Consider the following 12,843-nt stretch of genomic DNA (forward strand, 5'->3'; position numbering starts at 1 on the left):
ACCGCCACCCGTCGTCTGGGCGGTGTAAGAGCAGCACAGTCCCGGAGGTGCTGGAAGAAAAAAAACAACAAAAAAAAAAACAACTGAGCTGCTAGCACCAGTGAGTTTTTTTGTTAGCAGCTATTTATGTTAAAGTAGCTGGATTTGACCGCAGGACATCAGACGTAGTGAGTTGAACACTTTCAATACGTGTTTGGCGACCTATCGCTGTCACTGTTTAACTTCAAGGGTGTAAACTTCCGACGAGAGCCGGCGGAGCTAGCGCAGATTAGCTGCCTAGCCTAGCCTAGCTCAGCTTGCTAACGTGTTGTGATGGCATGAAATGTGCTCCGCTGATGAGGCAGCTTGCTGCTAGATGCCAGTGTGTGCTTTGGGATTTACTGTGTCACATTATGTAATGGTATATATTTAAAAAAAAGAAAGAAAAAGACACCCAGCTTTAACTTTCTAATAAGAAGCGCCTGCTTTAGCTACCTAGCCAGATGACAAAGACATGCGATGCTAACGTAAGTAGCTCTGACTGATGGATAGTCTCTACAAGCATCTGAATAAACACGTGGATCTGACAACACGAACCATACCTGCTGCCATATAATCACATATGCCTTTTAATTAAAGACATAACTCTTAAAGACAAACGTCTTTTGTTGTTAAAACTTGGAGCATTCAGGCAACTTTCTTCTCTAGAAAATTATGAAACCATATAAATATATATATATATATATTGAGATATTTATGTCCATCTTTCCAAAATGTTTTTCAGGTTTCAAACTCAACCCCATGGCGATGAGAGAGGCGATGGTCCATGAAGAGGTTTGGATACACAGAGAGTGGCTCGTCCACCAGAGAAACCATCAGTCACTGGAGCACAGATAACACCTTCAAACTGGTGAGTGTTTTAGTCACTTGTTGCTTTTGATTACTTCATTGGAATAACTTATGTGAGCAAAAGTTCCTCTGAACCGGGGCCAGTCTAAATATGCTGATTTGGCCAAGGATCAGACTAGGCGTCTTGACTCCTCGCCCCTTTTACTGTTTCCTAACAAAGCACAAGCTGTGACGAATGCCAACTCCCGACCCTTGTTGTGTACGTGTAGGTGTGTGTTTTTTTGCGGGGCGGCGGTGGGGCGTGCAAAAGGTGACAGTGAGAGTATTCCAGGGAGACACTGTTTGGAGACAGCAGCTTCTATAAGGTAAACAGGATCTCCCCCTGAAGGTCAAGGGAGGTGCTTCTCAAGGCCCCCACAGACAATACTCTGGGTATTATTAACGGAAATGGCTAAGAATAGAGAGCAGCGGAGCAAGGTGGCTCCACTGGCGCTCGTGTTGTTTGAGTTAAACAAGCCAAAACGGAACATCATCTTTAGAAGAGTGACTTCTCAAGCTTACACGCTGGGTGTGTCACACTCACACAAGGCTAGAGGTTGATTTGGATGGCTTTATCTGGCTCCGATGTACAGCAGCGGCACAGGAATAGTTTGGGATTGCTCTTGGTTGTTTATGTATGGAGTTGTTGTGCTTTTGTAAGTAGAACCATTTTTCAAACGTCTTACGATCATTTGTATATATCCTGACACAAGTTATGTTGTTTATCTGTGCCTTTTTTTCCTCTTAAGTTTGGTTATAAGTCATACCAAAAATGTGGAGTAATAACTTAACTGGGTCTTGCTGCCTGTGTGCCAGATGTAGATATGAGGTTTTATGGATACATTAAAGATTTACTCCTAATTATAGGGACGGATAATACTGAAGCAGATAAAGTACTGGCATTAAATGTGTCATTTTATTTTACAGTATCTGATATCATGATACAATACATAAATTTAAAATGTTAATGGGTAAATTGACCACACTGATCTGATTATTGATTTGCAAAATGCAAAGTTACATTATTTAGGTTAAAAGAAGAGATGTCGTGGTATAACAGGTAACTAGTGTGTACGATTGTGGTGCCCGCATCCACCTCTACCTCCGCCATGGAGGTTATGTTTTCGTGCCATTTGTCTGTCAGCAGGATTATGAAAGTAATCAATACTCACCTGATTTTCATAAAACATGCCAGAAGAGTGTAGCGTGGGCCAAGGAACAACCCATTAAATTTTGGAGTGGATCCTAATGTCACACACAAATTATTATCTTTCTCTTTCATTAACATAGCAGTTGTAGGTCAGTTGTAATACATAGAGGTTGTGCATAGATATTTGCACCTCATAGGGCTTTTCTACCTAGATATATTACCCTGGATCAGTATCCAGCACCATCACTGACACACAGGGTATTTGCCATTAATGACTGGATTATGTTACTGGTTATTATAATGTAATTTTACAGACATATTTCAACTTTTCCTAATTTCCTGCTAATTACAACGGAAATCAGGTGCACAGGTTTTTCTTGATGAAGCCAATCTGAAATGATTGCTCTGTGAATGCACTCATTTGTTATGTTTATAGTCTGCATACACGTTCAAGGGAGCTGTCACATTTTCCGTGTGACATTTGTTTTTTTTTTTTCTTTAGGAACCCACCAATTCTTCACCTAAATCTTGCTGGGACTAAATGAAAATACAGACAAATGATCCTAATGTTTTATTGATGGCTGGTTTGCCATTTAGCTGAAACATCTGAAGTCCTACGTCGACTATGACACCCCCTTTTGAAAGCAAGATTAATTGTGTCTGTATAGTTAAATCAATAACATGGTAGCCCACCCAGTGAAGTCAATCAGGCAATTCTTTGTCACAACAAGCGGGAATCTCTATCTCATTACTCCTGGCAGACTTCATATTAAGTGTCTGCAAAGTTCTGATGTACGACCTTGTTAGTTAGCATTCCAGTATTGATTTATCGTCATGGCATTGTGTTGTGGTTCAACTAAAGGCTGTTAAGGCATTAGTGAGATTTTGTACAAAGTCACATCTGTCGTGTTTTTCTGTGTTTGAGGCTATAAAATTTAGTGTATCACTTATGACTGATTGATATGACCTTTTTCTTTCTCTCCACAGATAAACCATGATCCCCATCACTGAGCTGCGGTACTTTGTGGACACACAGCCAGCATACCGCATCCTGAAACCATGGTGGGATGTGTTCACCGACTACATCTCCATTGTTATGCTTATGATTTCTGTGTTTGGAGGGACACTGCAGGTCACCCAGGACAAAATGATCTGCCTGCCTTGCAAATGGGTGGTCAATCAGACCTGCAAGAAGAACTTCAATTCTACCTTCTCAGCATCAATGTTCTTGGAGCCCAAAGGGATCCAGTATGATCTGGATCGCCACCAGTACAATTATGTGGATGCTGTGTGCTATGAGAATAGATTGCACTGGTTTGCCAAGTATTTTCCCTACCTAGTATTACTTCACACCCTTATTTTCCTAGCTTGCAGTAACTTTTGGTTCAAGTTCCCACGGACTAGTTCCAAATTAGAGCACTTTGTATCCATCTTGCTGAAATGCTTCGACTCCCCGTGGACAACCAGGGCACTGTCGGAGACGGTGGTTGAAGAGAGTGACCCAAAACCGATGAAAATGAACGGTTCGACGGACCACAAGGAGTCTGTCATCAGCGAGGATGTTGAAGCGAGTGTTCCTATGCTCCAAAGAACAAAGACACGCTTAGAGCAGGGCATTGTAGATAGAACAGAAACCGGGGTTTTGGACAAGAAAGAGGGCGAACAGGCAAAAGCCCTGTTTGAAAAAGTGAAGAAGTTCCGCATACACGTTGAAGAAGGAGACATTGTGTACAGACTGTACATCCGTCAGACTATCATCAAAGTCATCAAGTTTATTTTGATAATCTGCTATACAGGGTATTACGTGCATGATATTCAATTCAGTGTTGACTGTTCGGTAAACATAGAGAGCCTGACAGGCTACAGCGTGTACCGTTGTGCTCACCCGCTTGCGACACTTTTTAAAATCTTAGCCTGTTTCTACATTAGCTTAGTGGTGGTGTATGGATTGATCTGCATGTACACACTTTGCTGGATGCTCCGGCGCTCTCTAAAGAAGTACTCCTTTGAGTCAATACGGGAAGAGAGCAGCTACAGTGACATACCCGATGTAAAGAATGACTTTGCATTCATGATGCACATGATCGATCAGTATGACCCTCTGTACTCTAAGCGCTTCGCGGTGTTCCTCTCAGAAGTGAGTGAAAATAAGCTGAGGCAGCTCAACCTCAACAACGAGTGGACACTGGACAAGCTCAGGCAGAGGATTACCAAGAACTCTCAGGAGAAGTTGGAGTTGCACCTTTTCATGCTGAGTGGCATTCCGGATACAGTATTTGACCTGATGGAGCTGGAGGTTCTCAAACTGGAGCTGATCCCTGATGTCACGATCCCCCCGATCATCGCCCAGCTGATCAACCTGCGAGAGATGTGGCTCTACCACACGCCGGCCAAAATCGAAGCTCCCGCACTGGCTTTTTTGCGTGAGAACTTGAAGTCTCTGCACATCAAGTTCACTGACATCAAAGAGATTCCCTTGTGGATCTACAGTTTGAAGAATCTTAGTGAACTTCATCTGACAGGGAATCTCAGCGCGGAAAACAACCGTTACATTGTCATTGATGGGCTCCGGGAGCTCAAGAGGCTCAAAGTTCTTCGTCTGAAGAGCAATCTCACCAAGCTACCTCAGGTGGTGACTGATGTTGGCATGCACCTCCAGAAGCTTTCCATCAATAATGAAGGCACTAAGCTGATGGTGCTGAACAGTCTGAAGAAGATGGTAAACCTGACGGAACTGGAGCTCATCCGCTGTGATTTGGAGCGCATACCGCACTCGATCTTTAGCTTGCACAACTTGCAGGAGATTGATCTGAAGGACAACAACCTGAAGACCATCGAGGAGATAATCAGCTTCCAGCACCTGCATCGGCTGGTCTGCCTTAAGCTCTGGTACAACCAGATCGCCTATATTCCCATCCAGATTGGCACATTAACCAACCTGGAGAAACTGTATCTGAACAGAAACAAGATTGAGAAGATCCCCAGCCAGTTGTTTTATTGCCGCAAGCTGCGCTTCCTGGACCTGAGCCATAACAACCTAACATATATCCCAACAGACATCGGCTTCCTCCAGAATCTTCAGTACCTCGCAGTGACAGCCAACAGAGTAAGTACTTAATCACAGTTTTCCAACTGTTGTAATTTGTGGTGATTGTATATTGCACTTTATGGTTTGTCTGCTGAAACGTTTTAAACTTACAAATTCTAATTTCTCTCTGTTCCTGTCCTTTCACATGCCCCACCTACACTTTGAAATAAAGATTGAGAGCCTGCCTAATGAGCTGTTCCAGTGCAAGAAGCTTCGCACTTTGAACTTGGGAAACAATTGCCTGCAGTCTCTGCCGTCACGGTTTGGAGAGCTGACTGGGCTGACACAGCTAGAGCTGAGAGGAAACCGTCTGGAGTGTCTGCCCGTGGAGCTGGGCGAGTGCCGACAGCTAAAGCGGACTGGTCTCGTGGTGGAGGAGGACCTTTTCAACACCCTGCCCACGGAGGTCAAGGAACAATTATGGAAAGTTGACAAAGAACAGGCTTGACCAGGTCTGTGAAAGAAACTGGGCCCCGACACAGGAGGGAACGCCTATGCTGTCCCAGAGGGCTTGTTGACGCAGGTAGTTGTCGTGCTGCAGTGTACTGCTAGTAAGGTTGGGTATCAAGAATCAGTGCCAGTTTGGCAGAACCAAAATACAGATAATTTCAGGTTGTTCTCTTAATTTTTAACTTGATTTTCCTTCCTTCACAAACAACTACTCAGGCCTTCCCGTTATATCCCAGTAGTGACGCTTTTTAGCAATAATGTAGCAGCAGCGAGTGTTTACATTTTATGCTTCTCAGTTGTGGCGGTGAAGTTTAAGTATGCAAAACTGTGGGCTGACTTTGCTACAGACAGCAAATATTTGCAAGAAGTTTCCACTGATTTACTAAAACATCCGGTATTATCAATATATATATAAAAAAAAAACATTACAAGAATCTTGTAGTATTGTTTGTTTTACTAATAAGATAGCAAGGTGATTTTAAAGTCCTCATTTTTAAACTGCAACTATCACTCCTACATATTTTAAGTTGTCCAATGACAGACAAAGCTGCTTTTTCCATTGCTATTTTCTTTTAGGAAAAATTATACAGATCACTTATAATGTTTGACAAGTCATTGATTATTTCACTAAATATTACATATGTGTACAAACATAGGGAATGACAACACCAATCATGAGCAAAGTGTCAGATTAGCAATTCTTTAAATTGAAGAGACAACACTGGTTGTCCCAAAGTTTTTAACTCTGCTGTTGTCCAGCACTGACCTGATGTAAATTGTAACTGGTGGTCATTGTCTTCTTCTGCTTTAGAGGGATAACCACGGCGGGAATACCTTCATGTGTGCTTGGTCTGAAACAGATCGGAAAATCATGAAAGTATAACATGAAATCAGGGATAACTAATTACGAGTTGTGTCTGAGAAGGTCACCGAAGAGGCTGTTTGTAGTGCAAGTGTTGTAGAGGCAGAGAAGTTGTCTTTGCTTGGCCTCAGTTCTCAGCATTGCAACATGTGATATTATAATGGAGCTAGTTTGGCAGAGTGGAGGGGGGAAAGATGTGCAGTGTGTTTGACCCACAGTACACTTAAAGAAAAGCGCTTATTCTTCTGAATTCTGAGAGGACCAGTATAAGACATCACCCCTTTACAATTACACTGGCGAAGCATCTTCTCAGCAAGCAGATACCCAACCCTTACTGCCAGTATACAACTCAGTGGGCATTCTATAAAAATCTATTTCATGGTCATGCTGCCTCTACGTTGTTTGTTTGTAATGAATTGCACAAAACAAAGAAAAATCTGGGGGAAATGATGAAAACGGTTTAAATGAGATGAGTCAAACGTTCATAATCATAATTACTTTATGTCTGAAATGTACACTTACCTGAAACACGAGAATGGTTTATTACTCTTTCTGTGGTGGGTATGAAGTACTGGTCTGCTTGTGTGTCCTGATAGTTGAGTGTCATTGTCTGAAAATAATAACTAAAAGAACCAGACATGTCTTCAAATATGTTTTCTAAGCACCTGGCCTTGTGTTCAAGATTTTTTTATTTTATTTTATTAACATTGTTTATTAGTTGGTAGTCATTAATACAATGTCTCTACCTTGATAGGGTAGTTTGAGATCACAGCCACCTTTTAATCTAAAATATTTAAATTATTTAAATTGCTATATTAGATTTATTAAGGTGAGGTTTTTATGTGGGTAAAAAAAACATGGAACAAAGTTCCAAAAAATTCTGAAACTAACAAAAAAAAAACATTCCAGTTAATGAAAACAAAACATGTATTTGTTAAAATTAATTTGTCATTGACAAGAAAGATTAGGAGCCACTTTTGGAAAGAGCCATGGCTTTCAGGACAGTTGCCTTAACTGTAACTCACTCCTACGTTATGTGCCCTTTCTGTTATTTTTAGAGTGACATCCGAGGAGTTGAAAACAAACTTCATCTTCTCAGATTTTGATGCAGATAAATATCTTTAAAGCTGCACTACACTACCCGACAGTTTTGCTGTTCGCTTTCTAGTTTGCTCTAATATTTCATGTCACTTCTTGTGAACTTTTCACAAGTGACCATACTTGATACCAGTCGTCAATTTGGGGGAAAAAAGAGACACATGGTGTCTCAAATATGATTAATGAGACGTCAAAATCTACAATAGTGCAGCTTTAATTTTGTCACCCATGGTTGCTGTGCACTACTGACAACTTCTACAGTGTTAACGCCAGAAGGGAATTATGATTTAAACTACCCAGCAAAATGCCCACCAGGCTTATGACTTATTCATTATCTTTTCTTTTTTTTTTTAGATTTAAATAGAAATGAAAGCCTTTTTTTTTCTTTTTATTGATACGAGTTCATGTATGTGTGGAAACTCCTCCCTGCCAGAGGAATGACAGAGAACAAAAGCCAAATAGATACAAATTGTTTTAAAAATGCTAATTGAAAATTAGAGTAATATCTTCTTCAAACTAAATATTATGTATGAGATATTTTAACCTCACAGCATGCAGGTCATTGGTTCTGCCTTCAAAGAGCGCTCATTTGGAGAGAAATGTTGAATACTTTTTGCTTGAGAGTGGCTTTTCTGCACTTGTGTTTTGCCACAGTAAGCAGTGTGATGCTAAAAGAAAAAGTGGAATTTAAGATCAATGCACACCTCTGACACAGCACAACACACAATAGGGGTCCTTGTGTTTGCCCTGAGAGCGAAAAAAGATCACTTTATGTTTTAATATCTGCAAAAAAGAAAAAAAAAAAAAAGACTTGGACAGTAGCAGCATACAGTACAGTAACTGGGTTGAAACATAGGGATAGTTTAAGCTATGTACATTTATTTCAATAACATGTTTAACTATGCTATATTGTGCAATATTGCCTTTATTTAAACTATGTAAGGGGCAGTGATGTAGTTTTCTAATGTGCATGGGCATTCTTTTTGTCACATTCATTTTACTGATGTGATGGTGAGGATTTAGTAGCTTGAGTAGATTAGAGGTGATGCTCTTTTCTTTTTCTTTTTTTTTTTCCTCAGTCCTACAGAATGCTTTTGCACTATGGCACCTCTCCCACAAGTAACACTTAGGTAAATGCAAATAATGGTATACAACCTAATGTATACAACGCATGTTGTGTATGTTTTCTGGTATGGGAAAGTTTAACTGAATGACTGGCAGCCATGAGATTAAAATGGTATTAGATTAGTATTTAAGTTGTCTTTTGGAACTAGTCATAGAAAAAAAAAAAATAATAATAATAATTTGGGTCATTTAAGTCCAAACTGGAACATTTTGAATAACGTCCAGGACACCTCAGCAATACAGTGACGATTAAGACAATCAATTATTCTAGTTAAGAGTGACATCAGAAAACCTTATGTCAAATGTAAAGCATTGCAGTGACCACTAGTAAAGAGGTATCAGTAACTAGATAGCTCTAAGTCTCAGTTATTTTCCCTTATTTTTATTTTTCATTTTGACAGCTATTAGTATTATTGAAATATAACTAAATTTCTCAGGAAGCCAGCTAGTACTCACTACGTTTTATTTTGAGTTGATTGCCTATTTTTTTTCTATTACACCTGGTATTTTTATTAATTTAAACAGTTGTTTTATACAGTTACAGTTTTATATGCATTTCTATACATTCTTTTATAGTTTGGTGTATTTAATATTGACTGCTGGTTTAAAACAAAATGTGTTTGTGTTTTTTAAAAAAAAAAACCTTGATTTTGCGTTTTTTTTGTTTGTTTTTTTTTGTCAATGACCATGTATAATCTGAGCGGTGTTGTTGTCTGCATTGTAATTAGCACAGATGAAGCGTGTGTGTTATCTGTGTGTGAGTATGCTGGCATGATGAGACTTTGTCACCCCTTGATGTTCATCTTTCTCCTCTTAAAATCACTATTTTTGGGTACAAAATGTTTTGTTTTTTTTATGTTTCCCAACTATCATCCAATCATATGTGATGTACAAATTTGGCTTCATGCGGTGTTTGGTTGTTGTTTTTTCCGTTTGTTTGTTTTTTTCATGAATATGGAAATTAAAGGTGCATCAGTATTGACATGAATGATGTGACAGTGAGCATTTTGTTTAAATATGTGTCCCATCCTTTCCTGCACACCATCCACTAGAGGTCAAATGAAATAAACTCGGTCGACCAAATTTGTCTTGGCTCCTGTCGTGTGTTTGACAAACTTTGAACACGTTGATGAACGCTGTATTGGTGAAACAGGAAAAAACAGACAATCTTTATGAACACAAAGTACATTAACGTAAAACTGGTTAATGTGCCACTAAATCATAATAAATTACATGATGGGCACATCCCACTTGACTACTCGATGAGGCCCCATCTCAAAGAAGGTCCTTGTATTAAAATTTAAAACCTTTTTTTAAATATATTATTTAAGACATTTTTGTATCCGTTTCCAAATTAAGGTAATTAAATCAAATTACCCAACATGGTAATAAAAACAGAAATGGTATACATTACACAAAGAATGGGAACACCCATCAACACTTAACACTAAAACCGCATAGTATACAGTAAACCACAACTTAAACTCTGTCTTTTTTTTACTTCACTGCATGTTCTCCACCCATAGACAGAACAAAACAACATGCTGAGATCACATAGTATTTATGAATAGGTCGATTATTGCAGTGTAATGTGTCCGCGTTGTGTTCATTTCCGTACGGAACCATTGAGCGCTTTGCAACTGCACCTAGACGGACATGTTTCTCCGGCACACCTCTGCGTAGACACGGCGTTTGAAATGGTGAGTTGTGTTGTAAACATTTCCAGCGGGTATCTGCAAACATTAAAACAACAAACCCTTTAGAAATAAATATGGAACAATGAGGTGGTTTGATACAGATGAGCGTGTACGTTTGTTCCCTTTGTAACGAGATCCAGCTCAGTTTAGCAGCCTGGTTAGCGGGCTAGGCTAGGTAGCAATGAATGGACCTTCCTGTGACTCCTAAAAGTTTTATTGTTTCTGTTGTGAATGTTACAGGCTGTCACCCTGCACACAGATCTAGGAGACATTAAAATTGAATTGTTTTGTGAGCGCGCACCGAGGACGTGTGAGGTGAGTCAGCTGGTGAATTCATATAATACATGTGCCACATCTTCTAACATCCCTTTCTTTTATATGATGGCTTCACAGTTTAAAGTTTCACTGCACAATACATCCTGCTGCTACATGTCATTTTTAGCTCACAATTTTATTCTTTCTTTTTATACTTTATTCTGTTTTCTATTTCATACACTTCATATTTATTCTGTTCTGTTTTTATTCTGACCCTTGCGATGAAATTTGGCTCAAATGCACATTGGGAAGTCTAGTAGTAAATGTTTTGCAGGCTCCCTCTGTGATCATAATGTAAAAGAAGAAGAAGAAGATATACTTTATTAAAATTCTTTTTTCACTCTATTTTATTTTGACATACACACACATGCAGTACAAGGTACAAGGGCTCATAGACATGCAAATGTGGAGAGAGATGGTGGAGTGATGGGCAGCCCCCCTGAGAAGCGCCCAGCGAGCAGTTGGGGGGATCGGTGCCTTGCTCAAGGGCACCTCAGCAGTGCCCAGGAGGTGAACTGGCACCTCTCCAGCTACCAGTCCACCTTCCATATTTTTGGTCCATGTGGGACTTGAACCGGCCACTCTCCGGTTCCCAAGCCAAGTCCCTATGGACTGAGCTACTGCCGCCCCTAACACAGAAAACACAGGAAACACAGATGTATACAACTTTCCCCCCAATTAAACTCGTGAAATATCCTAACGTGTTTTATCATTCGCAGAACTTCCTCGCCTTGTGTGCCAGTGGGTTCTACAATGGCTGCGTCTTCCACCGAAATATTAAAGGTTTCATGGTTCAAACTGGAGATCCGACAGGTACGACATTACACCTGCCACATTTCAACGCTGAGATGTCAGAATTCACATAACCTCACGTCGTGTCTTTGTTGTTCCCTGTATTTTGATTAAAAACCATTCAGGCACAGGTAAAGGAGGAACGAGTATATGGGGCCGCAAATTTGAAGACGAGTACAGCGAACACCTAAAAGTGAGTACCTACTGACTCTGGTTTGCGTTTCCTACATCACAAAGATGTTTTATCTAACGTCAGACTTTAGCCAGTCTTGTCACATTTTTGTTCTTCGGCTTTATTTGATTTCAGCATAACGTAAGAGGGGTCGTCTCAATGGCAAACAATGGCCCCAACACAAACGGCTCCCAGTTTTTCTTCACATATGCCAAACAGCCCCACCTGGACATGAAGTACACAGTGTTTGGAAAGTATGCAACCTTATATTATAAGAGATAAACAGCTGTTTAGAGTATGATTGATGTTATTGTTTGATGAAAATAGAATTTATAATTGCTGCTGACATCTTACTGTCTTTAACATGTAGAATTATCGATGGCCTGGAGACACTGGACGAGCTGGAGAAACTGCCTGTCAATGAAAAGACGTTCCGACCGCTGACTGAAACCCGGATAAAGGATGTGACCCTTCATGCCAACCCCTTTGCTGGATAGATGATGAAAAATGCAGATAGACCGTTAACACAGACATGGGCTCTGATAGCCCGATTGATACAGTGTATAGTACCTTGCCAAAGTTAAAGTGGATAACTTGTCAGAGGGTAGAAATTGGAGAGACATCCCCCAGACATCAACAATGACAACAAAATTAAGTTTTTATACTAGCATGTTCTAAAAGATTAATTAAAATGTCATTTCCACCTTAATCACTGTCCATAGAGTCCCAAAGCAAAATTCAGGGGCACACCTTCTCCAGTTTCTGTCTGTGTGTGACATTTCAGAAATGGTTTGATGTGACAAAGCCTTTGTAATGAAGAAGTATGTGTTTATTTTTCACCTATTCATCTTCATGTATTCACAGTTTGGTCCAAAAAACAAAAACATGCTTGACTTTGTGTAACACTGCTACACAGCTACTGGTCTTGACAGTCTTATGTAAATAAATGCTGATCATTTGTACTGAATAAAACTTTTATAACAAATGTTTTCTGAGTTTCTAATCAAAATATTTGCTGTTCTCTTTTGTTACAGTCTTCTTCCACTGTAGTTTGTTGTATATCTGAACCAAACCACTTCCACACTACTGAAGTCACTCCCTGTTTTTTGAGCAGGGATCAATGTTACTTCATGCTTTTTGTTGACTGCTTTTGGTAGTGACATGGACATTCAGTTCACAGGTAACAGGTGGACGTTCCTGCAGAGCAGCAAATACCAGGTGTGATCA

General features: G+C 39.9%; 2 protein-coding genes across 4 annotated transcripts; both read left to right on the forward strand.

The window, feature by feature from the left end:
- The first annotated feature begins 13 nt into the window (after positions 1 to 13).
- Positions 14 to 9,723, forward strand: lrrc8ab (leucine rich repeat containing 8 VRAC subunit Ab). Of its 3 annotated transcripts, none has more exons than XM_019271829.2 (4): positions 14 to 100; positions 764 to 889; positions 3,005 to 5,123; positions 5,278 to 9,723. In XM_019271829.2, exons 3-4 carry the CDS (start codon positions 3,012 to 3,014, stop codon positions 5,551 to 5,553), a joined length of 2,388 nt encoding a protein of 795 aa, XP_019127374.1. In that variant the 5' UTR covers positions 14 to 100; positions 764 to 889; positions 3,005 to 3,011; the 3' UTR covers positions 5,554 to 9,723. The 3 variants fall into 3 exon arrangements, with proteins under 3 accessions (XP_019127374.1, XP_010735138.1, XP_019127375.1); XM_010736836.3 differs by having other exon boundaries at positions 16 to 167; XM_019271830.2 differs by lacking the exon at positions 14 to 100 and adding an exon at positions 185 to 506.
- Positions 9,724 to 10,245: 522 nt separating this feature from the next.
- On the forward strand, positions 10,246 to 12,601 carry ppil3 (peptidylprolyl isomerase (cyclophilin)-like 3). Its single transcript, XM_010736835.3, has 6 exons — positions 10,246 to 10,340; positions 10,578 to 10,652; positions 11,372 to 11,465; positions 11,570 to 11,637; positions 11,752 to 11,870; positions 11,987 to 12,601. The coding sequence occupies exons 1-6, from the start codon at positions 10,338 to 10,340 to the stop codon at positions 12,111 to 12,113; spliced, it is 486 nt and encodes a 161-aa protein (XP_010735137.1). The 5' UTR covers positions 10,246 to 10,337; the 3' UTR covers positions 12,114 to 12,601.
- The last annotated feature ends 242 nt before the right edge of the window (positions 12,602 to 12,843 follow it).

Source organism: Larimichthys crocea, chromosome III, assembly GCF_000972845.2.
Source record: "Larimichthys crocea isolate SSNF chromosome III, L_crocea_2.0, whole genome shotgun sequence".
Taxonomy (NCBI): Eukaryota; Metazoa; Chordata; class Actinopteri; family Sciaenidae; genus Larimichthys; species Larimichthys crocea.